The 26428-nt window shown below is 49.2% G+C and overlaps 1 protein-coding gene across 1 annotated transcript in view; it reads right to left on the bottom strand.

Annotated features, from left to right (window-relative positions):
• RUVBL1 (RuvB like AAA ATPase 1) overlaps positions 1-25607 on the bottom strand; it is a 36064-nt gene extending 10457 nt beyond the window's left edge. The window contains exons 1-7 of the mRNA XM_061195624.1: positions 25388-25607; positions 21773-21859; positions 15254-15386; positions 6581-6732; positions 3208-3297; positions 2289-2438; positions 580-643 (exon numbers count right to left, since the gene is read on the bottom strand). Coding sequence (XP_061051607.1) covers positions 580-643; positions 2289-2438; positions 3208-3297; positions 6581-6732; positions 15254-15386; positions 21773-21859; positions 25388-25528 — 817 coding nt within the window. The 5' untranslated portion in view covers positions 25529-25607. The remainder of the gene's footprint in view (positions 1-579; positions 644-2288; positions 2439-3207; positions 3298-6580; positions 6733-15253; positions 15387-21772; positions 21860-25387) is intronic.
• Between the last annotated feature and the right edge of the window lie 821 nt (positions 25608-26428).

The following is a 26428-nucleotide window of genomic DNA, read 5'->3' as shown; positions in this document are numbered from 1 at the left end:
GACAGGCTCTGAGGAAAGGCACCATCTCAGAGCTCTGAGAGGGACAGAGCCTCTCAAAGCTGAATAACCATCCAAGGTCACAGTTCTCATTGTCCAAACCAGCGCCTGTACTATCAGCAGGAGGGAGCAGCCCACAAAGCCAGCACCTTCCACCACAGCCATGAAGCGGGGATGGTCAAAGCTGTGTTAAGATAAGGACGCTGCTCTAGGCGAGTCTAGTAGAAAGGGCTCAGATCATGCCACTGGCTGAAACTTTAAAGAAAACAGAGCTTTAATGTTTAACATCTTCAGGTGACAAAGCTATAGGTGGTGATTAGAAAAAAGAGGGGCGTACCAGTTAGCAAGGGGAGCAGGTAAACTACAGGCCCACGAGGGGCAGCCACACTCCCGCCTCGCCTGGGGACTCGGTGCGCCGCAGAAGCAACGTGACCCGTGACAGGCTCGTCTCTGGGACGAGCACAGGACCCCGAGGACAGCCGCACACTGTCGGGGAGGAGGGGGGGTGAGCCTCCCGACGCACTCGCCGGGCGGGGGACCGGGTCCCCAGCCCCCAGGCCCCAGCTCTGCTGCTTCTCTCACCTGTGATCTCCGTCTTCTTTGGCTTCATGAGCTGGCCCATCATGGACAGGATGTCTTGTCCCCCCTGCACAGAAGGAGACTCAGGAGTCAGTCCCGCTTCCTCAGGCAGCTGCAAATGCCTCGTTGCCACCCCCCGACCCCAGTGCCCCTCGTCAACTGCCCCACGTCAGCTCGTCAGCTCGACGGGGCTCCTGAGACGTGGAGACCCTGGGCACCTGCACTGGATGCCTGGGGAGCTTCTCAGCACAGAGGAGTTTTTAAGAGGTTCCCCCGACCTGCCAGAACCAAACAAAATGCCTTTGTGGGAAGAACAAGCTCTGCGGGGCCTGCCCCCCCTCCCACCCCAGTCGTGCCTCTTCCCAATGCCGAACGCCTTCATCCCACAGGACTGCCAGCCCTTCCCTGGGCATCCAGCTCTTTTGGACTCACTTCGAGCCCACCTGCCAGGAACCACATTCTGTTTCCCGGGAAGCCCCCCTGTGGGGCGTCTGACCCCAACACTGTCCTGCTGCTCCAGCCCCCTGGGGACAGACGCACGGACTCGTGTCCCCCGCCTCCTCTCACCAGGCCCGGCTGCCAGACTTGCTCGGAGCCCAGGGCCCGTCCCTGCCGCAGGCCGACCCCTCGCAGGCTCCCCAGCTGCTGCACCCACCTGCCAGCCCCTCACAGTGCAGGCAGCAAGCAGTCAACATTCCGTGGTCGCCTGCTGTTTCCAGGCCCTGGGACACAGGCGCTCCCTGAATGCTCGACAGTGAAAGGGAGCTAATGCTTCCCGAATACTTGCCAGGCCAGGTAGGAAGTATCATGCCCTTTTCACAGAGGAGCAAACTCAAAATCAGAGAGCCCTAAATCACAAAAACCTGAAGACCTGAAGTGACTGTCGGCCAAGCCCACAGTGCTGGAGCCACACAATCCCGGACTCCACTTAGGCAAGACTCGTCAGGCGAGTGGCTCCCAGCAGGCTGGTTTGGGGACCGCCGTGCCGCAAACTGGGGGGAGATCCTTCAGCAATCTCTCGGCCAAGGCTCCAAGGGACAACACCCATGGATCAAATTTCAGGTTAGAAAGCCTATTCCCTTGTTAGTGAAGAGGTGGCCTCTTTTAGGACGAAGAGGAAACCAAACCCAAAGACCACCAGCAGGGAAGAGTCGGGTTCTCTGAACTGCACATTTCCCAGAGATGGCATAAAATCATCCTGCGCTTTCCCCACATTTTATGAGTCAGGACACAAGCATCCATCTTCTACTCGCATGAGGAGCAGGGACAGTTCCAGCTCAGAGCTATAAAACTGGGGATTCTGCTAAGCCAGGGGGAAGACACAGCTCTGTCAGGCTCCCTAAAATCCTGCAAAGGGCTCAAAGAACACTCCTGCCCTCTGCCATTCACACCCAGAGCAGCCCAGGCCCGAGCCCAGTGCTGGAGAGAAGCCAGGGAGAAGCTGGCCAGCTCGGGGGCCGGAGGCTGGGCTGGGAGAAGGAACAATGCGCAGGAAACCATCTGTGGCTAGAGCGTTTGAACTGCAACAAAGGAGCCCCTCGCAGCTCTTGTCCACGTTAATTGCTGAACATTACAGACAGAAAAGGGCTGCCCGCCCTCAGAAGCAGCAGCAAGACTGGCAGTTCATCCCGGAGCCTGCAGCACACAAAAGGCTCCCGCGCCAGCAGGGCCGCCAGCAGGGCCAGCTTCCCGGCGGTAGCCGGGGGCAGTACCTGGGGCCGTGCGTTGGCCACGTCCAAGTCATGCAAGGTCACGTCCTGGATGATTTCCTTCTTCTTGTGCACGTCCCCCTTGGGCAAGGGGACGTACTCTTCAGCTTCAAGGTCGAACTCGGTGGCGTAGGTATCACACCTGCCCTGCCTCTGCAGAGAGAGCGAAGCCTGAGTGCCTGGCGAGCTCCACTGCCAAGTCCCCAAGCGGCCCAGGGTGAGATAAAAGTCTCAGGTCCCACTGCGGCCTGACAGCCGCCTTGACAAACTGCAAACATGGCCTCTGCTTCCCTGCTGCCAAGAGAAGGAGCTATCTGCCCATCGCTGGGTTCCAAAACCCGGCTGAAAACACCCGATACTCTCTCCCAGAATCTTCCCCCTCTTTCTCTTAACTGTATGCAATTCCCGATAAAGGGCAAATCCAGTAGATTAACTGGAGACGGAGGGGCTGTTCAGACTCTTTTGTAGGTGGGTGATTTATTGTATGATATGAAGTATTATGCTCATCCATTCAACAGTGAGGAACTCTGTACAGGACACTGGAGATCAGATGTAAAAAGAATGCCAACTAACACAGCATTCCTTTCCACACGCATACATCTTGGGAAGAAAATACCAAAGAGATAAAAGGAAGATTAAATACCCTGCACATTTCCATTTGAAAATGACTACAGTTGTTTCGCTTCCTTACCATTCTCCCCCTCTAAGCAGGTTTTAGTATTTTTCTAACAGACTGTCTGCTTTAATCATGAGAAGGTTAAAGAATGCAGATAAAGGGAAAGCAAACCTGACTAAACATAAAGGGGCAACTGCTGACCTTCCTTCAGCATCGCAGCAGACACAGTGCCCCTTCCCGCACACCCCAGACCCCCTGAAGAAAGAAAGCCACTTCCCGGCCACCTGGGTCTCCTCGTGGCATTACCTTCACGGCCCCACTGTTGGCTTCGATGTAAATCACATCTCCAGCTTCTACTCGCTCTTTCTGCAAACTTTCAAAAATGCTGGGGTCCAGCTTAAAAAAAAAAAAAAAAAAGTGAACCAGAGAACTATAATCCACATTGTATTTATTTCTGATACACTGTAAGGTAGTTTCCTCTATGAGAGCTGAGGTAGCTAATGACCGTATGGAGGGAGAGAGAAAGAGAGAGAGGGAGAGAGGGGAGCGGGGGAGGGGGGGAGAGAGAGAGAAAGAGAGAGAGAGAGAGAGAGAGAGAGAGAGAGAGAGAGAGAGAGTGTGTGTGTGTATGGGTGAGACAGGCTTTGGGGTTTGAGTGTCCCAAAGAGAAGGCAGGAAGGAGAGGGGCACAAAGGGAGACCTAAGCTCCTCCTTCCTTTTACTCCAGAGGCTGCAAACTGGCAAATATGGCTCTGACCGCTTCCAGGTAGGGCCCATACTGTCCACAGGACCAGGGACCCTAACACCCCCTTTTGAGATTGCTTTCCCTGCTTCAATCCTTTGCCCTCCCCACGTCGGGCAGGGGTGGAGGTTTCTGCACCGGAAGCTCTGACAGAACCTGCTTACTCTCCATGGCTGCCCTTCTGCGGGCCTATGGTTTTAGACAAGGCTCTCTGAGCTTCAGTTTCCTTATCTATATAACAGCACCCAGCCGTGATCACATCATAGATGTGTAAAATTCAAAGAAAACATAAAAGCAGGATCTTTCCCAAGCCAGTCGATTCAAATTCCAGTATTTGCTCCCTTGGGCCCACCTGTTTACATCTCCCGAAAAGGAAAGTAGCACGTTTTGGGAACTGTTGCCTTCCTCCAGATCATCCAGATTCAGGCCCCCCTAGGTGATCAATATTCTGGGACAGCATGTTTTGTACAGAGTCAGTATTTAGAAATGTTTCTCTCAGTTAAATTTCAAGGGGAGCTATTACTCTCAACTCTCAAACAAAATTAAAGAGTAAAAACTTACCAGGACTCAGTAGAAAAAGCAAGACATAAAAGAACACACACTGCATGATTCTATTTATATGAAATGTTCAGAAAAGGCAAATATATAGACAGAAAGTAGATTAGTAGTTGCCAGGGCAGGGGGGTGGGAATGGGGAGTTATTGCAAATAGGCATGAGGTTTCTTTTTGCGGTAATGAAAATGTTCTAAAATTGGATTGTGATGATAGCTGTACAACTCTGTAAGCCGATTAAAATTCCTTGAGCTGTACACTTAAAATAGGTGAATTTTACTAAAAATGAGACCTCAATGAAGTTGTTACAAAGAGTAACCACAGAGGGAACCCAGGGCTCTACCTCCCCAGTGGGATGGGCCCGACGGCTCCTGGACCACTGCCATGAGCACGAGGACGGGGGTGGCAGGCCCCTACCGCAGGGCTGGGATGAGGGAGGCTCTCCATAAAGATGGCGGTACCTCCTCCTTCACATTTAAATATGCACCGAGTATTTGAACTCCGTCTATCCAAACAGCTTGTACATACGCTCAAAGTGGCTGGAAGTACTCATTTTGGAAGCAAAACATTAACCCTTTTGTTATGTTCTTAAAGAAACTGTGCAAAACAGCTTTATGGGTAGCTAAAATTTAAACTGCATATCTTATTTTATATATCCTATATTGGACAGTACACCTTTTTTTTTTTTTTTGCCTCCAGCATTTTTATATCGGTTAATTTCCCAAATGAAGTGACTGAAGATGTAATTACTGGAAAGGTGGTAGACCCTACTAAGAAATCTAATTACTACAGAATGGGAGCGATGAAGCGGGAGGGGTTTAAGAGAGATATTTGCAGAGACAAGCTCCTGAGATGGAAACGCTGTCAGGATAAAGAAAAATGGCCCTTTGAAGAAGTGACATTTTTATGATCTCCATAAAGCAGTGACCAAGAAACCACCTTACAGAATCAAAGAACAATAAAATAGCAGAGGAGAGCAAAGATGGGGAAATTATATGGTCAATCTACCGCAGTTTACAGATAGGGAGGCCCAGAGAGCTCAGCTGACTTCTAAAGGTCACACAGCAAGTTGGAGGGCAGACAGCATAGTGGTTAGGACTCAGAGAGTCCGCCCTGCCACTAACTAGCTGTGTGATCCTAGGATGACTGCTTAACCTCCTCATGAGCCTCAGTTCTTTTATCTGTAAAATGAGGGAAATTACACACACACACACACACACACACACACACACACAAAGATTTGTTGATGCACTTGGCCCAGGGCCTGGCACATACAATAAGTGAGAGCTGTGAAGAAAAGGTTATTCATTGTTATTAATAAGGCAAAGCCACAATCAGGCTGCCCCATCTCACAACAACATCAACAGCTACCACTTCTTAGGTAACTGGGTGCCACACCCAAAGCTACAACTTTTATCCTCACAGTAACTCTGTGAGATAGGCAATTATTATTCCCATGTAACAGATAAAGAAACTATCGCTCAGAGATGAAGTCACTGCAGAAGGCCAGCCTGCAGTAAGCGGCAGAGACTCCAAACCCATGCTCCCCCCAGGCGTCCCTGCTGTCGCCTCCTCAAGGCTTACAGGAGTGGGAGGACCACCCAGGGCCTTCCCCACTGCCACCACCACACTCTCTCCGGGACCCTGGCCTGAGCAGAACCGACCGCTGAAGCCACCACGGGTTAATAGGGCCCGACACACAGAAGGGACTGCAGCCGGGACTCTGTGCTGGGCCCCGGGGGAGTCCGCTGTCATCACTCTTCAACTCCTACCCGATCCCTCAGTGCTGCTTCTCCTGCAAGCACGAGCACTGGAACTGAACAGTCAACGCCCAGGCCTGTGACACACGGTCACTGTGTGGGACACAGAACGGCACCACACAGCTCAGGTCCTAACATACACAACTCCCTCGGCATCAAGAAAAGAAGAGGGCTGCCCTGGTGGCGCAGTGGTTAAGAATCCGCCTGGCAATGCAGGGGACACAGGTTCGAGCCCTGGTCCGGGAAGATCCCACAGGCCGCGGAGCAACTGAGCCCACGCGCCACAGCTACTGAGCCTGCGCACCACAACTACTGAAGCCCGCGCGCCTAGGCCCGTGATCCACAACGAGAGAAGCCACCGCAATTAGAAGCCAGCGCACCGCAACGAAGAGTGGGCCCCTGCTCGCCGCAACTAGAGAAAACCCGCGCGCAGCAACAAAGACCCAAAGGAACCAAAAATAAATAAATGAATAAATAAAAAGAAGAGAAGAAGAGCCACGTCTTTACTGAGTCCTCCGTGTGCCAGCCCTGCCCCACACATGACTCCGTCGGCCCTGCGCACAGACAGGTCACGCCACGCGGGGCGACCCTGGGGCAGAGCGACAGCCCACGCGCAGGCACTCACTTTCAGCTGCTTGGTCCCCTTGGCTGTCTTGAGCCCTATGATCACGTGGCTGATGGTCTTGCCGTAGCCCCCCATGGGGTTCTCCGTCTCACATGGGGTGAGCTCCGTGACCTCGCCTTCGTATACCTCCTTGGTCTCCTTTATCCGCAGCCCTGGAAGAGACAGACAGCAGATGAACGAGCCCTGGTGAGAAGCGCGACTCCCTCTCATTCTTTCACCAGGCTTTTTAGCCATAAAACCTCCACGTTATAAGAACCAACAAGTCAGCCTCACCCGTACGTAACCCTGGGTGGGGAAGCACTGCCCACACACGCGCAGTGGAGGAGCTGCTCGGGACGCAGAGAACTGTTCTAGTTCACCCTCTCAAAGGGGCCGTCTAGGTTCAGATCTAGAAGTAGGCACCCAGGCCATCGTTCCTCAAAGTTGTTTCAGACATCCGCTACCCCTCCACGGGGCTGAAATTCAGCTTAAGCCTCCAATCCTGTCTCTGAACCCAAACCATCCTACTCTGCTAGAGCAGCAACTACATGAAGGAAATTGAAGGCAATTTTTAAAACCAGTGGAGTAACGCACCGCACCCCTTCTGACACCATCAGGCCTGAGCAAGGTACAGGATGAGAATGAGAGGTCCGTGCTGAGAGCAAGGGGCAGCCGCCCCGCCAGGCATCTGGGCCTCTGGCTGCTCCTCACTGCACACCCCAAGAAGAAACACCCAGCTGTCCTCCACGATTTGTAGCGGGTTGTTCTACAACTCTTCGCAATTCATCTCCAAAGCAAACCGCCCCCAATAATAAAGCATTTACAGTTCTTAGATTAGAATACTGTAAATGAAGGCAAACTTGTTTCTCCTTGTTCTAAACATCACCCACGTTAGTTGTTCAATAAACGTTTGTTGTCAAATTAATTTTTAGAGATGGCCTCAGTGCCCTCAAGTACAATGTTTTTGCTGCCGGAAGCATCCTTCCCTCCCTTTGGCCTCACAGACTTCCCGGTAGAGACTCGCCGGCTCTACAAAGCTGCCCTGACACAACCCTTCCTTCTTCCTCACCCTACAGTCACCACCTGGCACCCTGCGTCTCCCCCTGCCGGGACCTGCAGCGCCGAGCAGCCCCCGCAAGACTGTCAACACCCGGGCTGAAGGCTCAGCCCCACAGGCACACGTGAATGGACGGGCCAAGGAAGTCACTTAGGGGTGAGGGGGTGTCATCAGGCAGACCATCCAACACCCAAGAAATCTGCCTGTGGGGCTTCCCTGGTGGCGCAGTGGTTGAGAATCTGCCTGCCAATGCAGGGGACACGGTTTCGAGCCCTGGTCTGGGAAGATCCCACATGCCGCGGAGCAAATGGGCCCATGAGCCACAACTACTGAACCTGCACATCTGGAGCCTGTGCTCCGCAACAAGAGAGGCCGCGATAGTGAGAGGCCCACGCAACGCGATGAAGAGTGGCCCCCACTTGCCACAACTAGAGAAAGCCCTCGCACAGAAACGAAGACCCAACACAGCCAAAAATAAATTAATTAATTAATTAAAAAAAAAAAAAAAAAGAAATCTGCCTGCGGATATGCCTGCAAGTTCTGCATAAGGCCCGCGATCTCTTAGGAGGGCGCCACGGGATGCTACAGCCCCTGCACCGCGCACCCCCGAACTCAGCACGAAAACCCAGGCCTCGTCTGGGTCAGACGTTTTTTCCCCTCAGAGTCGATACAGGCGTGTCTCTGCCTGCTGGCCCGGGGGACAAGAAGAGTAGCTAGAGGGGGCATAAGGAGCTTCTGGAGTTCTAGTAAGGTCTGTTTCTTGATCCGGGTGCTGCTTACATGAGTGTGTTGACTTTATGAAAACTCATCGAGCTACACAGTTACGACTTATGCTCCTTTCTGTATGTATGCACGTTATGCTTCAATAACATTTACAGTAACTTGAGAAAAAAAGGAAACTGGGTTTTTCTAACAAAGCAATGATAATCATTAGTAACTGAAGTTTTTCTGAAAATAGGAAGACAAATGCATATCACCACCCCAGCTTCTCTGAAAACACACGTAACACATACACACTCCTGCACAGACTCTAATTCCCAAAGTCCAGGTCAAGAGACACAAATGGCTTCCTCCGAAACCATAGCCATGCCACAGGTAAGTTAACAGCTATTAAATCTATTTTCAGAGGATTCTAAAAACTTCAACAAGAAAGCCATTCTAAGTCACTGTGCCTGCCATCAGTTCAAAGGTGAGGAGGGAAGCATCCTTGGGTCAGATCAGGTGAAGATGGGTACAGAAGGCACCCCTGAACTTAGGGGAAAGCTGGCAGACCACACCAACAACAATAAACTAAGAATCAAGGCTGCAGCAGCTCTTCGCCCGTAGAAGCAGCCCCCCACCCGGCCCAGAGGGTTGGGGCCGGGAGACAGCAGGAGGGCCGTCAGCCCCGAAGCAGCCGTGGAAGGACTCTGTCTCCGCTTCGCAGATGCAACCGTCAGCGCCAGCGGTGAGGCGGACAGTCCGTCCCTCTTCAGGGTGGACCCAGGACTGGGGTTCGAGTCTCCAGGACCCGTTTCCTCCGACCCCACCGCAGGGCCTTTCTCATGAAACTTGCCCTGTCCTTCCCCTTCCAGTTAGCACGTGCCCACAGCCCTCATCACCCCCTTTCTGCCAGCCCTTGAGTACGACCCCAGTCTCTGTCTAGTTTGTATTTCGCCCAAAGGTAAAAATAGAAACATAAGGGAAACACAGATTTAAAAGACAGAAGACACTTCCCAACCAATCTATTATGCAGACCTTTATTTGTATCCTGATTTGCATAATAATATTATAAAAGAAATATATTATGACACTTACGGGACAACCTGAAATGTGAACATTAACTAGATATGTGATGATGTTAAAGAATTTACTGTTAATTTTTTCTAGGTATGAAAATGGTATTTTTTTAAGTCCTTCTTTTTCAGAGATACATACTGAAATATTTATAGATATGAAAGCAGCTGTGCAATCAGATGGGACCATGGGGGAGGTCATCGTACCACTTGACTATTTCTTGGGTACTTGATATTTTCCAAAATAAAAATTTTAACAATGGAAAAAGAAAAAACAACGAAATACTACTCTACAACCTCCAGAATCACTAAAACTAAAAAGACTGACAATATCAAGAGTTGGTAAGGATGCAGAACAAAAGGAAAGCTTACACTGCTGGTGGGAGTATAAGTTGGTTTAGAAACAACATGGTATTTATTATCTCCTAAAGTTGAATACATGAATACCTGTGACCCTGCAGTTCAGCTCCGAGGTATATACCCAAGAGGCCTGAGTGCACATGTGCACCAAGGGACACAGCCAGCAACAGTCACGCAGCATCATTCTTAGTTGCCAAACACTGGGAAAACTCCCACGTCTACTTGCAGTGGGAGAGGTAACGCACTGTGGCGTATTCACACGATAGAGTGTCACGGAGCAATGAGAGACGATTATGGCTACCCGCAGCCATAGGGCTGAGTCTCAAAAATGGAAGGATACGTGTAACCATACCGATGCTCTGGGGTATTGGCAATAATCGCTTTCTTGATTGGGTGCTGGTTTCATGGGTTTTCAATTTATAATAATCCACCGAGGTATACATTAATGTTCCGTGCACTCTTCTGTATTTCTGCGCCAAACTACCAAGTCACTTTAAAAAGAAATACCTAAGTAAATAATACCAGTGGGCCCGGGCAAAAGAGGAACACTGCTGGCTTAAGTTGAGGGAGCGCTGCTCCAAACCTCTACTGGACCCAGTCACAGGTCTCACCCTGCAGACTCACCTGACAGCTTCTACAATTCCTCCCTCCTCAACTGCACTCAGACCATTTGCCTCCGAATCTCAAGGGCTGGGACCCTGTCATTTTTATGAGTTTAAAGCTCCCCAGATGATTCCAATGTACAGCCCCAGCTGAGAGACACTCATCTGAAGAATGAGTGAAGAATTCTGTTTTGCTCATGACGTGGAGCCGTACACTACTCTGAGGGTGGGAAGCCCCGTAATGGTTTGGGTGTCCTCACCACCAAGCCGCCTCTGTCCTAATAGGGAAATATCCCAGTGGCACAGAGAAACACTGCCCATGGTTCAGACACTCTCAGCCACTTCCCACCTTCAAACCTGGTCATTATCTTATCACTGGGTTGTTTGCCTTCTTTCCCCAGAAACCCAATCAGGACAAAGACTCTCAGATATTAAAGTTAAGGAAAAGTTTGACTCTACCTTCCTTTAATCTGATCAGCTACAAATGGAAGTCTTGGAATAGTCCCAAAAGAGAGGCTGCATTTCATTTCTACTTTACCTAATGCTTAGTTCCTGAATATCAAGACAAAAATTTTCCAAACAACATGAATTGTGACAACAGAAGATTGTGACAAAATTGGAAATTTCTGTACTTTTAAAATTAACTTTGATTTTTTTTTTAAATCAAAACTTCTATATCCCACATAGATAAGTTCCTTCAAATGGAATGCTTCCCTCTATTTACTGGTAGACGACTGTAACATGAAATTCCTTGAGTAGGGGAAGAAAGGCATTCCCGTCTCTCACTAGCCCCCATATTTGTTTAGAAGTTGCTCTGTGCTGACAAGCAGGCAGGGGATGTGGGTGACGGACAATGCAACCGGCTGTTAGCCAGGAAAAGGGTCGGGCTGGCGCTATCTCCGGCAATGACATCGTGAACGACACAGGTTTCATCTGCTGGCTCAGGTTTCTAAATCCCTGACAGGGACCTTCATCACGTCAAGGAAACAGCACAGACTCCTTGCTTTTTATTTCTGGTCAGCTTACCACTTCCTCCCCACCCCCTCTGCCACTTCACAGGAATTCAAAGGCAGAGGAAGATGGGCAGGGTTCCTTTTTGAAGATAGTCAATGGCCTGTCTTTTTATTCTGTGTCAGGATCAAGAAATTTCTCTTCACCTTGCTGCCATCAAAAGAACTGCATTGTCTCGTCCCCTCAAAAATGGCAAATCACAAAACAGTAATCCCAGGAAATTTATCTCTATTTTTTCAAATTTTAAAGCATTTAAGTTAACTTTAAGCAACCCAAACATATGCATTCATGTAAAGGTGAGTTTTGTCATCTTTTATCAATGTCAGGAAAAAAAAATACATATGTATATATATGTGTGTTTTTAAATTTTTGGCTGTGTTGGGTCTTCGCTGCTGCATGCAGGCTTTCCCTAGTTGCGGTGAGCGGGGGCCGCCCTTCGTCGCGGTGCATGGGCCTCCCACTGCAGTGGCCTCTCTTGTTGCGGAGCATGGGCTCCAGGCACACGGGCTTCAGTAGTTGTGGCACATAGGCTCAGTAGTTGTGGTTCGCAGGCTCCAGAGCACAGGCTCAGTAGCTGTGGCGCACGGGCTTAGTTGCTCCACGGCATGTGGGATCTTCCCGGACCAGGGCTTGAACCCGTGTCCCCTGCATTGGCAGGCGGATTCTTAACCACTGCGCCACCAGGGAAGTCCAGAAAAATATTTTTTTTAATAAATAAAAATACATTTAAAAAGTACTCAGATATTTCAACTAATTGTAACATCTTACTTTTTATCTCATTACTTAATGAGTTAAATAAAATCTGTCACATGTTCATTAAGTTTTCGAGAAGTACTCAGAAAGATTTTAAACTAGGAAGGGGGTCCTGTGAGCCATTTCCACTGTTATTCCAGATACAACACAACGAGCTGAACCTCACACAGATAAGGCTGGTAAAGAAGTAAGACACAGCACCTAAAGTAGGTTCCGTTCAGATAAAGTTTATAAAAGGGGCAAAACTAAGCCACGCTGCCTAGGACACACACACGGGTGTACAGGGTTATGACTGCCACAGAAGCCACTGCCACACCACTCTCGCGCTCCATGGGGATGTGTAGGAGAGGTGAGGGGCTATGACCTGGGAGGGCACGAGCCATGTCTGTGGTGCTGCCCATGCTCTGTTCCTTGAGCTGAATGGTGACTGCATGAGCATCTACTTCATTATTGTTAAACTACAGGTATTTTTACACTTTTCTATGTGTATGTTACATGTCAGTTTAAAACAGGCACAAAAAAAAGAAATCCAGGTTTCAAGGTAAAAAATATTTCCAGTAGGACATACTTGGCAGTTTAAAAAAATCCAGAACTTAGCCTATGGACAGAGTGCACCGTCTCTGGTTTCTAAACCAACCTCTAACAAGAGTCCCAAACTCCAGCGCTCACGGGGCCCTGGCAGGGCCTGTAGGGCAGCAGACCAAGCCCCACGAGGAGACCGGGGTGAGCTGGTGCAGGCCGCTCTGCTGGGGAGGGCGCCTGCTTTGCCTGGACCACCGCCGCTGCCAGGGAACGAAAGCTTCTTTCATTTTATGGGACATCTCCCAATTTCCAAATACTGGCAACTCACTCAAAAGCTATTAAAGAACACTGTAAACCAAACAACATCTGTCTATCGACCAGACACAGACTGAGGGCTGGAGGCCTCTGTTTTCTTCTACCTGTTTCAAAGTGCACCCCTTCTCTCATTCAGAAAAACGTCACGGAGCACCCGCCGTGGGCCAGGAACTGGGGCTACACTGATGAACGCGGCCCACTACACCCACAGTGACATTCAACAGACGCCCAGTCTGCTCCTCCCCATACTTCCCACCTCCAAACCGGCAATGCCTGGCACTTAACCTCACCTCCTCTCTCTTCTCTCTCTTCCAGCCCCACATCTAATCTCTCAGGAAATCCCATCAGCTCCACCATCCCACCACACCCAGAATCCAACCGCTTCTCCCACCCCCAGCTCCACCGCGCCAGCCGACGCACCACCACCTCTTGCTCAGACTCTTCATGGGCTCCCTGCTTCTGCCCTCACTCTCCACACCCAGTCAGAGGGATTCCACTCTCCCATTGCTTCTCCGTTCATTTCGCACCACGTAGCATGCAAAGCCCTACCATGTTCTAAGGCCCTATGTGACCATATCCTTCAATTAGACTCTACCATTCTTTTTTTTTTTTTTTAAGCATTTTAATTTTTTTTTTTTTCTTAATTTATTTTTGGCTGTGTTGGGTCTTCGTTTCTGTGCGAGGGCTTTCTCTAGTTGCGGCAAGCGGGGGCCACTCTTCATTGCAGTGCGCAGGCCTCTCACTATCGTGGCCTCTCTTGTTGCGGAGCACAGGCTCCAGACGCGCAGGCTCAGTAGTTGTGGCTCACGGGCCTAGTTGCTCCGCGGCATGTGGGATCTTCCCAGACCAGGGCTCGAAACCGTGTCCCCTGCATTGGCAGGCAGATTCTCAACCACTGCGCCACCAGGGAAGCCCCTAGACTCTACCATTCTTGAGCAAAGAATTCTGGGCTTACACAAATCTACTCTTTCTTAAACTTTCATAATTTCCTTGAAGTTTTCTAGTAAGTTTCCTTCTTGAGAATACTTACCTTGTTTTTTGTTTGTTTGTTTTTTAATAAACTTATTTATTTTATTTACTTTTGGCTGTGTTGGGTCTTCGTTGCTGTGTGCGGGCTTTCTCTAGTTGTGGTGAGCGGGGGCTACTCTTCGCTGTGGTGCGCAGGCTTCTCATTGCAGTGGCTTCTCTTGTCGTGGAGCACGGGCTCTAGGCGTGTGGGCTTCAGTAGTTGCAGTGCACGGGCTCAGTAGTTGTAGCTCGCGGGCTCTAGAGAGCAGGCTCAGTAGTTGTGGCGCTCGGGCTTAGCTGCTCCGCGGCATGTGGGATCTTCCCGGACCAGGGCTCAAACCCGTGTCCCCTGCATTGGCAGGCAGATTCTCAACCACTGCATCACCAGGGAAGCCCCTTACCTTGTTTTGACAACAACTCAGCAAGTATATCCTAGATATAGACACTCACGTGTGCATTAAATATTTTTTCATAGCTTAACAGGAATAAGCTATGTCTACAAGTAGGTCTGAGGGAAACTAAGATTTCCCCAGAACTAGACCAGCAGGAATGGGGCCAGGAGAATGCCCCAGAAGTCCCGGCTGGCAAGAGGTACAAATTCAGGAGAGTGGCCATTTTCTGCTCGCAGCACATGGTCAGAGCACGGGCTCCAGACGCAGACAGGTGTAGGGTCAGACTGCAGGGCTGCTGCTACTTACTAGCTGGGTCACAGTAGGCAAGTTATTTAACTTTATGAGACTCTGTTTCATCAGATGCAAAATGCAGACTGAGAATTTCCTCTTGGGGAGTGAAAGGCCACAGTCAGTGGCGGGCCTGGCACGTCACAGGCAGTCAGTACAGCAGCTCCAGGCCCTGCACGGTTGGCACCACAGCCTTGAAGCTCCACCGTCCCACATGGTTTCCTCGCTCGCTGACCGGCTCAGCACGCAGGCCGGGCGTTCTGACAGCACGACACACAGTGCTGTTGGCTTACGTCCAGAACTTTTTCAGTGGACTGTCATCTCTAAAAGCAAAGTAGGACTGCCAGGAAAATCTACTTTGTCAGATGAAGAACCCCAGCCCCACAGCTGGGCCCACATTTGCTGGTTGCTAAAGCACTTCCATTGGAAAAGCTGGGTTTTTGTTTTGTTTGCAAAGATAACACTAATGGCACCAAAAGAAAAACAGCAGTGCCATGAATACAAGTCCTAGAGGCATTTTCACAAGGAAGAGGCAGGTGAGGACAAGCCTCGGACAGGCATGGACAGGGTATTAGGTGCAGATGGGTACTGGGCGCAGGCAGGGTACTCACCAATGGCCCTGCGGAAGTTCTCCATCAGCACTTCTGTCTTCTTGATCTCCGTGGAGTAAACTTCACTCCCCACCATCGGGCAGAAAGGGACCTTACTACCCAGCTCCTGAGCAATAGCCAGAGCTAGAGCTGTCTACAGAAGAAAACAAAGGAAATGCACTTGTTTCACATTCTTGAAATATATTTCAGGAACATATGCTATAAAAAAAGTATTAACTAGGGACTGAAATTCTAGCCCTTTAGTTTTAATACAGTTTGCATGTTTCACAATAAACGTTTAATGACTTTTGTGGACAGTCGATTTCTAGCATAATGGTCCCTGTCATCACAACAGGTGTCACGACTGAGACTTGGCCAGTCCAGTTCCCGATGTTTCACATGCCCCTCCCACTCACCCTACGAAGTGGACACCACTACTCTCCCCATTTCACAAATGAGAAAGCTGAGACACAGATTAAATAACACGTCCTCGATACCATAATCTAGAAAATGGCACAGTGGAACCTTAAAGTCTGACAGCAGGGTTCCAGAGATCAGATTCCCATCAGAATAGTCAGTATAGTCTTCCAAAACTGTTCCCTCAGTGTCAAAACAGGGTTCTGACCTCGTCGCAGTAGAACAGCACCACTGGGTCTTTGAGATACTGCTTTCTGTCTTTACAGACACAGGAAGGCACCAACTTACAACCCATCAGAAATCAATAATCAAGGAACAAATGACAGGATGTTCACTTTATGCTGAGTGGCCCCGCAAACCATGAAGAATGACACACAAGCTAGGATTCTGAAGCTATGAGCTGGTGAAGTTACACGTGAACATGCCCTAATAAACTACAAATTGACTTTTGCTAAGATAACTACCGTTGGCAGATGCTGAACAGACGAAGACTAACAGATGTATGGTCAAAGAGCAAGTATGAAAAGCCAGTGCCTTAAAGCTGGTGCAGGACGGGGAAACACCATGGCCTTTTAATACTGTTTTCACCTTTCCTCAGCTTTGACACGAGAGCCCAGGTAAGGTCCCCAAGGTGTACAGGCTAAGGAAGAGAACAAGGTTGCTACTGAAGGATGACATGGATCTCCGAGACAGTTTTAAAACTGGCTCAGTAAAGGTTCCTCTTCTGTTCACTGCCCTTTTGGTGATAGTTTAATCTTCAGCATGACCCTGGGTACACGGCAAATCTCTGGTGCCTGACTTCCTCATCTGTCAAATCAAAGTCCTGGGTTACATCACCGGTAGCAAACTGGTTGCCCACAGACTGCTCCTGTTTTGGCCTGCAGAGTCTCATGTGTGTTTTCTTTCTTTTTTGGCTGTGTTGGGTCTCCGTTGCTGCGCGCGGGCTTTCTCTAGTTGCGGCGAGCGGGGGCTACTTTTCATTGTGGTGCGTGGGCTTCTCACTGTGGTGGCTTCTCTTGCTGAGGAGCACGGGCTCTAGAGCACAGGCTCAGGAGTTGTGGCGCACGGGCTTAGTTACTCCGCGGCATGTGGGATCTTCCCAGACCAGGGATTGAACCCATGTCCCCAGCATTGGCAGGCGGATTCTTAACCACTGCACCGCCAGGGAAGTCCTCATGTGTGTTTTTAAACTCAGTTGTTGCCCATTTTCTAATGTTGGGAAATTTCACATAAAAATACAATTATTTAGCTTCTTCTGAGAAGCAAGAAGGTCTGGCCACAGGGGGCCCCGTGACCACGTGGCAGCACTGGGAGTGGACACGCGGGCAGCTGCCTCCCCAGCAAGGGCGCGTGCGGGCTCCCGGGCGCTGCACTCAGCCCCACTGCCCGTCTGAGTAGGCATCTGAGTTTGTGCCCTCAGGGATGATACCTCTAAAGCTGTATTCTCTTGTATCCTAAGAGCGAAGGGAAAATCTCTGGAGCGTAACGGGGCAGGTAGCAGCACACTGACACCAGGACTCCCAGCAGGAACCTCATGCCAGCCACGCTCACCTTCTATCCCAACCCCGCCACCTTTCCAGTCACTCCTCCTCCTCTTCCCCTGTCGCTACAGGCCCCAACCCCCCTCCCTCAGCTGTGAACTCCAGAGACAGTGCTGCATCTGATTCAATGCAGACCCCCACCACTACCAAATACAGAGATGATCGACATATTCCATTAAAATATGATAAATGCTTGGTTAAGAAATGCTTCAGGTGTGTCTAGTTTCCTCCATTTAAAGGCTCCCAGAAGGCTGGCATATGATGTGGCTACTGTGCAGACTATACCTACACCTACTATATAGGGCTGGGTGACTTGCACGAGGGATCCCACTGAACCCTCCCAAGCAGCCTATGAACTTGATAATCTAGTTCACACTTTGTGAATTTAGAAACTGAAACTCAGAAATTTCCGGCTCCCCCAAAGTCAAACAGTGAGCAGGCACAAGGGTCAGGATGCAAACCCCAATCTCCAAGACCTATTTCTGTGCCCACCCCCCACGCAAGTGGCACAAAGAAGAGGCTGTTGCCTAAAGATTAAAAAACCTACTTTGTTTTCAGCTTCATCCGAACACCTTTTTCTAGAACCCAAACACAAAGCCCCATTATTCAGAGTGTGCCGGCCTCAGGAGGGGAATGGCCATACTCTGAACAAGCACCACACTCCTGCCGGCCACTCAGCTAAGTTGTCTGAATCTTGAGGTCCGTGGGTACAATGTTACAAAAGCACCAGAGACCCATGCTTCCAGCAAAGCGGCCGCTAGAGCCACGGCCACTCCCTCCTGTTACAAAACATCTAGCATAAGTAAGTAGTCATGATAGACCCAGAGTAGTAAACTATCACTGCAAGGTAGTTTACTACTCTGAAAAGCTGGGCAGGTGTTTGACAGATGCCAGAAACCCCTGGATAAAAAGGAGCCTTGAAGGGCACACGTCAGTAGACAAGGTGGCCACAGAGAAAATCTCCAAGGGACAAAGACAAGCTTGTCCGTCTCACCACAGCTCTGGCTGAGGACGTCTCACTAGCAGGCTCTCAAACAGATTAAGGATTGGTCTCTACACTGCGTGATGGCCAGAAAACCCAAGCCACAAAATGTCCTTCATGTGCCCTGTGCTGGCAGCACAGCAGGGGCCCTCCCAAGTCCTCTCAGGAAGCACTCGGCCCTAATCAGTAGATCAGGGAAGCCTCAGATTTGATCAAACATGAGTCCACAAGCAGACACAGGATACAAAATAAATAAGAAAGTATTTCACGGGGCTTCCCTGGTGGCGCAGTGGTTAAGAATCCGCCTGCCAATGCAGGGGACACGGGTTTGAGCCCTGGTCCAGGAAGATCCCACATGCTGCAGAGCAACTAAGCCCATGAGCCACAACTACTGAGCCTGTGCTCTAGAGGCTGTGAGCCACAACTACTGAGCCCACAAGCCACAACTACTGAAGCCCGCACGCCTAGAGCCCCTGCTCCGCAACAAGAGAAGCCACCACAATGAGAAGTGCACGCACCGCAACGAAGAGTAGCCCCTGCTTGCCGCAACTAGAGAAAGCCCGCGTGCAGCAACAAAGACCCAACGCAGCCAAAAATAAATAAATAAAATGAAAATAAATTTTAAAAAATTAAAAAAAAAAAAAAGAAAGTATTTCACGAACAAGGAACAAGAGGCTATCAAAAATAGCCAGATTTTGGGACTTCCCTGGCGGCCCAGTGGTTAGGACTCCACGCTTCCACTGCAGGGGGCATGGGTTCGATCCCTGGTCGGGGAACTGAGATCCTGCAAGCTGCATGGCGCAGCCAAAACAAACAAACAAATAAATAAGCAAAAAACAGATTTTGAAGAAATGAAGAAATTAAAAATAATGAGTGGGGGAGGGAGGGGCTTCTTCATTACAAAAAAAAAAAGCAAGCTAATATATGTAGAGGATATGACAGATTTAGAAAATCACCATTTTGCAACCACCAATGTGATAACTGATAAGGCAATGACCATCAATGAATGCTACAGCCATAGGGTAAAAGGATATTCAGGACATCTCAAAGTGTCACTTCGCAGATGATTATAAATTTCAGAGGGAACCAGTCCCCTCACAGTGGAACGTGGCGTCAGCCTCCTGTTGTGATGCAGGTTCCAGACACATCACCTGCATCGCGTTCTGCCAAAGGGCTGACTGTTTCAGACACAATCAGACAACCACTGGAGGACAGCTGTAGGGTACTCTACAAAACAACTGTCCTGGGCTCTTCAAAAATGTCAGTGTCATAAAAGAAAACAAACCAAAAATGCAGGGGACGGGAACTGTTCTCGATAAAGAGACTAAAGAGACAATAATGAATGCAATGTGTGATATGTGATTATAATTCAATTTAAACATATAAAAAAATGAAAGCGCCACAAACTGAAATGACTTGGAGATATTTTAATATAAACTAGATATTAGCTAATTTTATTAGCAACATTACATTTCTTGGGTGGATGACAGTATCATGGGAACGACAGAGAAGGTCCCTTGCACTTACTTTCAAATGGTTCAGAAGTAACATAGAGAAAACACAAATCTCACAAAATATTTACACTTAGTTACCTATGAGTAGGGTACAGAGGGATTCATCAAACTGTTCTTTCCACTCTTTTGTAGGTTTCAAATTTTTCAAAATGGAAAATATTCAATGGACTGGATTAAAGAGTAGCTTCCTCACAGCTTACAAGACAGACTGGAAGAGAGGTCTAATGAAGCTACCCAGAACGCAGAAGAGTCAAAACAACAGAAAACATAAAAGAGGTTCAAAGACTAAGAAGACAAAATGAGAAGCTCCAGCCCAGGATTTCCCAGTCTTGGCACTGCGGGCATTTTGGGCTGGAGAACTCCTCTTGCAGGGGCTGGTCTGTGCTCTGCAGGGTGCCCTGCAAACCCCACGGCCTCCACCCACAAGATGCCAGCAGCACTCCCGGCCCAACCAAGGGTGACAACCGAAAACGTCTCAGGACAGTGCCAAATGTTCCCCGGGGGGCAAACTCGGCCCAGGCGGAGGACCTCTGCAGTGGAACCTCACCTAGCTGGAGTTCCAGAAGAGAAGAGAGAGAACAGGGAAAGGCAGCATCTGAAGAGACAAAGGCTGACCAGTTCCCAGAACTTATTAGACACAATATGTACTCAGATCCACATCAAGCAGGATAAATGAAAATAAATCCACCCTTTGACATATCACAGTGAAACACCGAAACCAAAATATCCCAAAAACATCCAGAGAGAAAAGACAAAATCCTCAAAACCAGCCTTCTCAAAAGCAACACTAGAAGCCAAAAGGTAGCAAATATCACTGAGAGAAACAGTATTGAGAGGACACATCTGTCAACTGAATTATTATCCAGCATAACTGTCTTTCAAAACAAAGGCAACACAATAAATGCAAACCTGACTTTGCCACCAACAAACTTCTAGAAGGAACTTCTTAATGATGTACTTTAGGAAGGAAACGGAGGGAGAGCAAAGGTCTAAGATATGAGAAGGAATAGTAAGCAAATAAATGGTAAATACAGTGACAAGCAGAAAGGGAATTAAAGCTCACGTTTATACTTGTCCACAAATATAGCACTTCCTCCTCTATTGTGAGACACCAGTAAAAGACATACTATCAATTCAATCATATGACTTCAAAATGATAATTAGAGTCATCATCTTACAACTGCCACTTTAATAACTCCCTCAAACAGGCAGGGCTGTGCTACTGCTTCAGAAAGGCTAAGGGACCTGCCTGGGGTCTCAGCACCAGAGCTGGAACCCCTTTCTTTACACAATGACTCCCCCAGGCTCCTCCTCTCCTGCACCAAGCAGCCCTCCTGAAGAACAAGCAGGGCCCAGGCTGGGGGCTCTAGTGCGTTTCAAGCACCCAGCCAAGCCCCTCACAGATCCCACAAGTTGTCCTGCACCCTCGGCCTGGAAGGTCCTTTTCTTCCTTGCAAAGTCAAATGTCAAGCTTCAACCCCTCCAGCCACACCAGCCCAAGTGCCACCTCCTGCTGCAATTCCAGCTGCATTTAAGATCAGGCGATGCCTCGCAGCTTAGTGCTCAACTGGAGTTTTTCGTGCTGCCATGGTATCCTCTCTGCCCTGGAGAGACTATAAGCCCCTTGGAGATAAAAATCATGTCTCTAATTCTTTTTTCCTTTTTCTTTCCATCTCTCACACAGCCAGAATAGTGCTGGGTCAAGTTAGCATTTGGAAAATTGCTTGCTGACTGGTTTTCTTTCCCCCTCAAGTAAGATGTCACTCCCAAGATTTTATGAAGCCCTAGGCCAACAGAAATGTATTTCCAAAGCAAAGTAGACTTGAAAGAGATAAAAGACAAATTACAGAGACAATGAGACACCTCTGAGGACTTCACTCTCTTTTCTCTGGAGGTCAGCCAGGGTAATTTGAATTTTAGGAGCATGGATTTTAGATACTCAACTGTATTATTGCACATCGGTTTTAAAAACATACGTATAACCAATTTAGCTAAACAAAGACCAGTTAAGACACAAATTGAATTTGGCTTAGACATTAAGATCATCCTCTTGGGTAGATTTTAAAAAATGAAAGAAAATGAGTACCTTGCCAGTTCCAGGAGGCCCTGCCAACAAGACAGCTCTTCCAGCCATTTTCTTGCTTTTGATTAATTCCACTATCACACCACATGCCTAGACACCACAATAGAAAGAAATAATAAATCAATATTAAAATGTTTCACAGGAGGAAAAAGTCCAGTGTCTGGTCCACACAACTCAGACTCATCGAGTGCCAGGACACCATAGACACTGTTCTAGGTGCCAGAGGCAGTAGAGGGCCATGGAGCTCATGTCCTAGTGGAGGAGACATACAAACACAGAATCTCTACTATGAAGAAAAAAGGACAACAAACGAGCGAGTGGCTGGGGGCAGAGGTTACTCTATAATAAAGAGTGATCTGGGAAGGCCTCTTTGACATTATATTTGATATACGAAGCTGCAGGCAGGGCAGGAGTCAGTGTTCCAGGCAAAGGAAACAATAAAGTCAAAATACAGGACTGAGCTTGGCATGTCCAAGGGACAGAAAAGCTGTGCTGACCAGAGTTCAGAAAACAAGCAGACCGGGAAGATGGGGTTGTAGAGGCAGGAGGGGCAGCACCCAGAACAGAATTTCAGTCCATAGTAAAGTTTGGATTTTATTCTACGTGTAATGGGAAGCCAGTGAAAAAGCCTTAGGCCACATGTCATGTTCTGAAAATTTGTTTTTAAAGGATCTTGATGGCTGCTATGTGGAGAACGGACAGGAGGGGTACAAATGGGAGCAGTGGCATATACTCCAGGGGCCCACACACCTCAAAATTGGAAACAAGACTGTGTGTATATGTTCAAATGTGCATTTTTCCAGGGAGGGGTCACAGCTTTCATCAGATTCCCAAATTAACCCACTAAGGGCTAAGAATCAATGACATATTCTACTAGTCGGCCATCAGCTAGCTATCCCAGAATGCTGTAAGCAAGTGTTGCACGTGAGGTTTAACCTACGGCATCCTAAGATCCAAGGAATGCCCTTCAAATCCTCAAGATTAAATTACTTGTTTGTTCGTATATTTTAAATATTCTGAGTATTAAGCCATTTACAGCATATATATTATATATAGACAGGTATGTACATTATATACATACAGCATGTATTTCACATACACATACACGTATATACTGTTGACCCATGAACCCTTGAAGTTAGGGGCGCCCAACCTCCACGCAGGCGAAAATCAGTGCATAACTATACAGTCAGCCCTCCATATCTGTGGTTCAGCAGCCCTGGATTCAACCAACTGGGGGTCATGTTGCACCCTAATACGTATTTATTGAAAGAAATCTGCGAATAAGTGGACCCGTGCAGTTCAAACCCATGTTGTTCAAGAGTTGACTGCATATTGATACGTGTGTGTATGTATGTTTAGAAATTCCATAAATGGGTTCCTGGTTTTATGTATTTTAGAATATTTAACTCTAAAGGAGTAAGGCTGAGAAAGTCACACTCCTTAAACACCTAATCTCAAGGTTTCTCACACTGATCTAAAAACCTAAAGCACAGCTGTCTCCAAGGTGCACCGTCCTTGCCTCAGGGCAGGCCCACAGCTCCTCTCCCTGGGTGGTACCTTGTGGACAGGGTCTTGTGAGCACATCTTATCTCCTCTCCCACTTTCCCCATGGACTGTGGAGACGTACCTTGGTCCCACACTTAGCCCCTCAAAAACATGGGTTCAAGGAATGCATGTGGATGTGCCCTATTCCATTTCTGGCTCAGCTGGAAAATCACAGTACACTTAACAGAGCCTAGAAGATATTCTTCAGACGCTGCATTTCTAAAAAGACAGAAGAGCCATTATGGTCTTTCCACAGTAACCTCTGATATCATAATCCTCAGCACTGGAACTCTTTGGGCAACTCAAAAGAGGTAGAAGAGCCTTTGCCAACCTTGGCTACGTACTCTTATTCACACACTTCCCCTTCCATTTAATCTTCTTCCATTTAGGCTCCTTCTCTCCAGTGAGACATGTCCAGTGAATTCCAAAATTTAAAAAGTATGAACTGGAAGGGCCTTTAAAAGATGACCTAGTCTAACTCTCATTTTTCAGATGAGGACGTTAAACATCAAGGAGGCTGCTAATGTGACCAGACTCAGACAAGGACCTGGTAGCAGAGGTGGGATGACCAATAATTCAGTACGTAAATTCTGAGTCCCTATAATGAGTCAAGTTCTGGGTATATAATACTACCCAGTCTCTATCCTTGGGAAGCTCATATTCATATGGAGGTACACAGCGTCAGAGTTAAGAGTATGGATTCTGGAGTCAGATAGACTTGGGTTTAAATCCTGGCTCTACCAATTACCAGCCGAGTACCCTTAGATCCATAGCCTAACCTCTAGGAACCACAGTTTCCTCATCTGAAAACAGAGTTCATAGCATAGTGGCACAAAGGCTAATGGGTTTACGGTAAAGTATACTAACGTCTACAACTTACTTTGAAATGCAAAAGCAGATTGCTATATGGATAAATGAGCAGATAGAAGACAAAGCAACAGAGTAAAATGTTACTTGTAGAATTCAGGCACACAGTCTTTCAACTTTTTGGTATGTCTGAAAAGTGTCATAACAAAGTGGAGGAGGGACAGGTAAAAGGGTGGAGGTGAACAAAAAGACAATGGAAACGGAGCTGCTCAGCACAGCGCTCGGCACATGAAAAGCGCTCAGCAAGGTCAGCTACTTGCAGAGACAGGCCCTCCGAGAGAAGAAGCTGGGTAAAGAGAAATTTCAAAGTCACCTTGGCCCTGTCACTATTTCCTCTCTGGAAACCTGATGTTCCAAATAGAAACCAGAGGCTTCTCTTTGGCCCGTCCTATTAGCACAATCAGGCTAGAAGGCAAGAGTCTTACCCAGGAGTTCTGTAGCTGCCGAGCCACCGCAGGGGCGGAGGGGCAAAATGGGCTGACGTTAGGGCTGAAGGGGGCCCGAGGGGGTCGGTCCTACCACAGAGCGCGCTGCTTCAGGAGTCAAGGGCACACAGGCACAAACTCCAGCATTACTATTACTAAACTGGGTGGCAAGCGGATGGGTGAAGTGACCTCTCCCACCCTCAATGTTTTCATCAAAAAAAAAAAAAAATACACACACACACACAGAGCCTGAACAGTTTTATGATGATAATGCGGGCGAAGGCACTTGGCACCAGCATCACTTAGTAGAAGTGGGCTTAACTGGAATGTTCAGAAAGGCCTCTGTACCTGCCACTTGCTCAGGCGGATCACCTCCCGACTTTAAAAGCCCCAGAGCCTCCCACTGCGCTCACAGCAACTCAAACGCCGTGCCCGGGCCCGCAGGGCCCCGCAGAAACTGATCCCCGAAGTCTAATAACGGCCCTTCTGTTCAGCGGTTTAAACGCTTGTGTCTGAAACGCGAGCTCCCGGAGAGCAGGGACCTGGCCCATCTTCTCCCCGCCGACCCCCGTGCCGCGCGGACGGCCTGGCCCAGCGCGGCGGTCAGTCAGGACTCGCGGCCAGGGGCGAGGCCGCGGGGTCTTCGCCGCGCCCCGGGACGTCCTCCCCATGCCCCACCCCCAGGTCCGCGCCGCCCGGGCCCACCTCAGCCCCGTCCCCGCCTCGGTCTCCCCCTCAGTTCAGTCCCCCCGCCTCAGCCCCCGCCCCGCCGCCACACCTCGCGCGCGTTCTCCTGGCCCACGAGCCCCGAGGCCGCCTGCTTGGCCAGGCCGCTCTCGTCCAGCCCCAGCCCCTTCACGTGGCTGTGGGAGGCGATGCGCTGCGTCTTGGTGGTGCTCTTCACCTCCTCGATCTTCATCCTGCGCACCTGGAGCCCGAGCGCCCGCTCAGCCCTAGCAGCGCGCAGCCGGTTACCACGCGGCCGTTACCAGGCGGCTGGTCCGGGCCCGCCTCGGTCAGCTCCCCATTGGCCTCGGCGGGAACGCCTCAGCGCCCCATTGGCTCCTGGTTGTGCCCGTCGCGGCTGCCGGGGAGGCTCCGCCCACCCGCTTCCGGCTGTGTCCCGATGTTGGCTTCCCCCGCGGCCGGCGCTTCCTGCCCGGGTGGGCCCGAAAGGGCCGCTGCGCCCCAGTGAGGGCCCGAGTCCTGCTCTTCACGGCGCCTTCGCGTCCTTGACCGCATTCGAATGGATACCCTTTTGCGGAGCTCAAGTTCGACCTCGGTGTTGGAGATGAAGAGACAGGTTTAGAACTTAAGCTTCGACTTGTGCCCACTAAGCAGTTTTCTGACTCCCACGCCTTTCATCTCCCTGGGGAGGCTGTGCTCAGCATCCTCCTTGGGATTGTCCTCCTCTGCTTCTCCTCGCCTCCACTTCTCCCTTTACTTAGATTAAGTTGGCTGTGGATGACGTTTAGTGTAATTCCTAATGCAGATAAAGATGCGGGCTAAAAGAGGCCCACTAACTTACGAAGAACGCACAGCAAGTAATCAGAAGAGTTGGAACTCCACCTGAGGACTTAAGGCTTTGCAGCCGGTGTAAACCTCATCCCATCCCACAACCTCAGATGAGACAATTAGCCAGCGGCTGTGTCCTGTCCGGTTCCATGATGATATTAACACTCCCCCGAAAAGTGTACTCTTTCCATCCACCCAGTCATTCCACAAACATTTGTTAGCACCTGCTGTGAGCCAGAAACTACAATGCACTAGGATGCAGACATAAAGTACAAAATCTCCAGCCTTGACAAGCTCAGTCCTT

The sequence above is a fragment of the Eubalaena glacialis genome, chromosome 7, assembly GCF_028564815.1.
Source record: "Eubalaena glacialis isolate mEubGla1 chromosome 7, mEubGla1.1.hap2.+ XY, whole genome shotgun sequence".
Classification (NCBI taxonomy): Eukaryota; Metazoa; Chordata; class Mammalia; order Artiodactyla; family Balaenidae; genus Eubalaena; species Eubalaena glacialis.
This window is presented reverse-complemented; position numbering and strand designations above follow the sequence as displayed.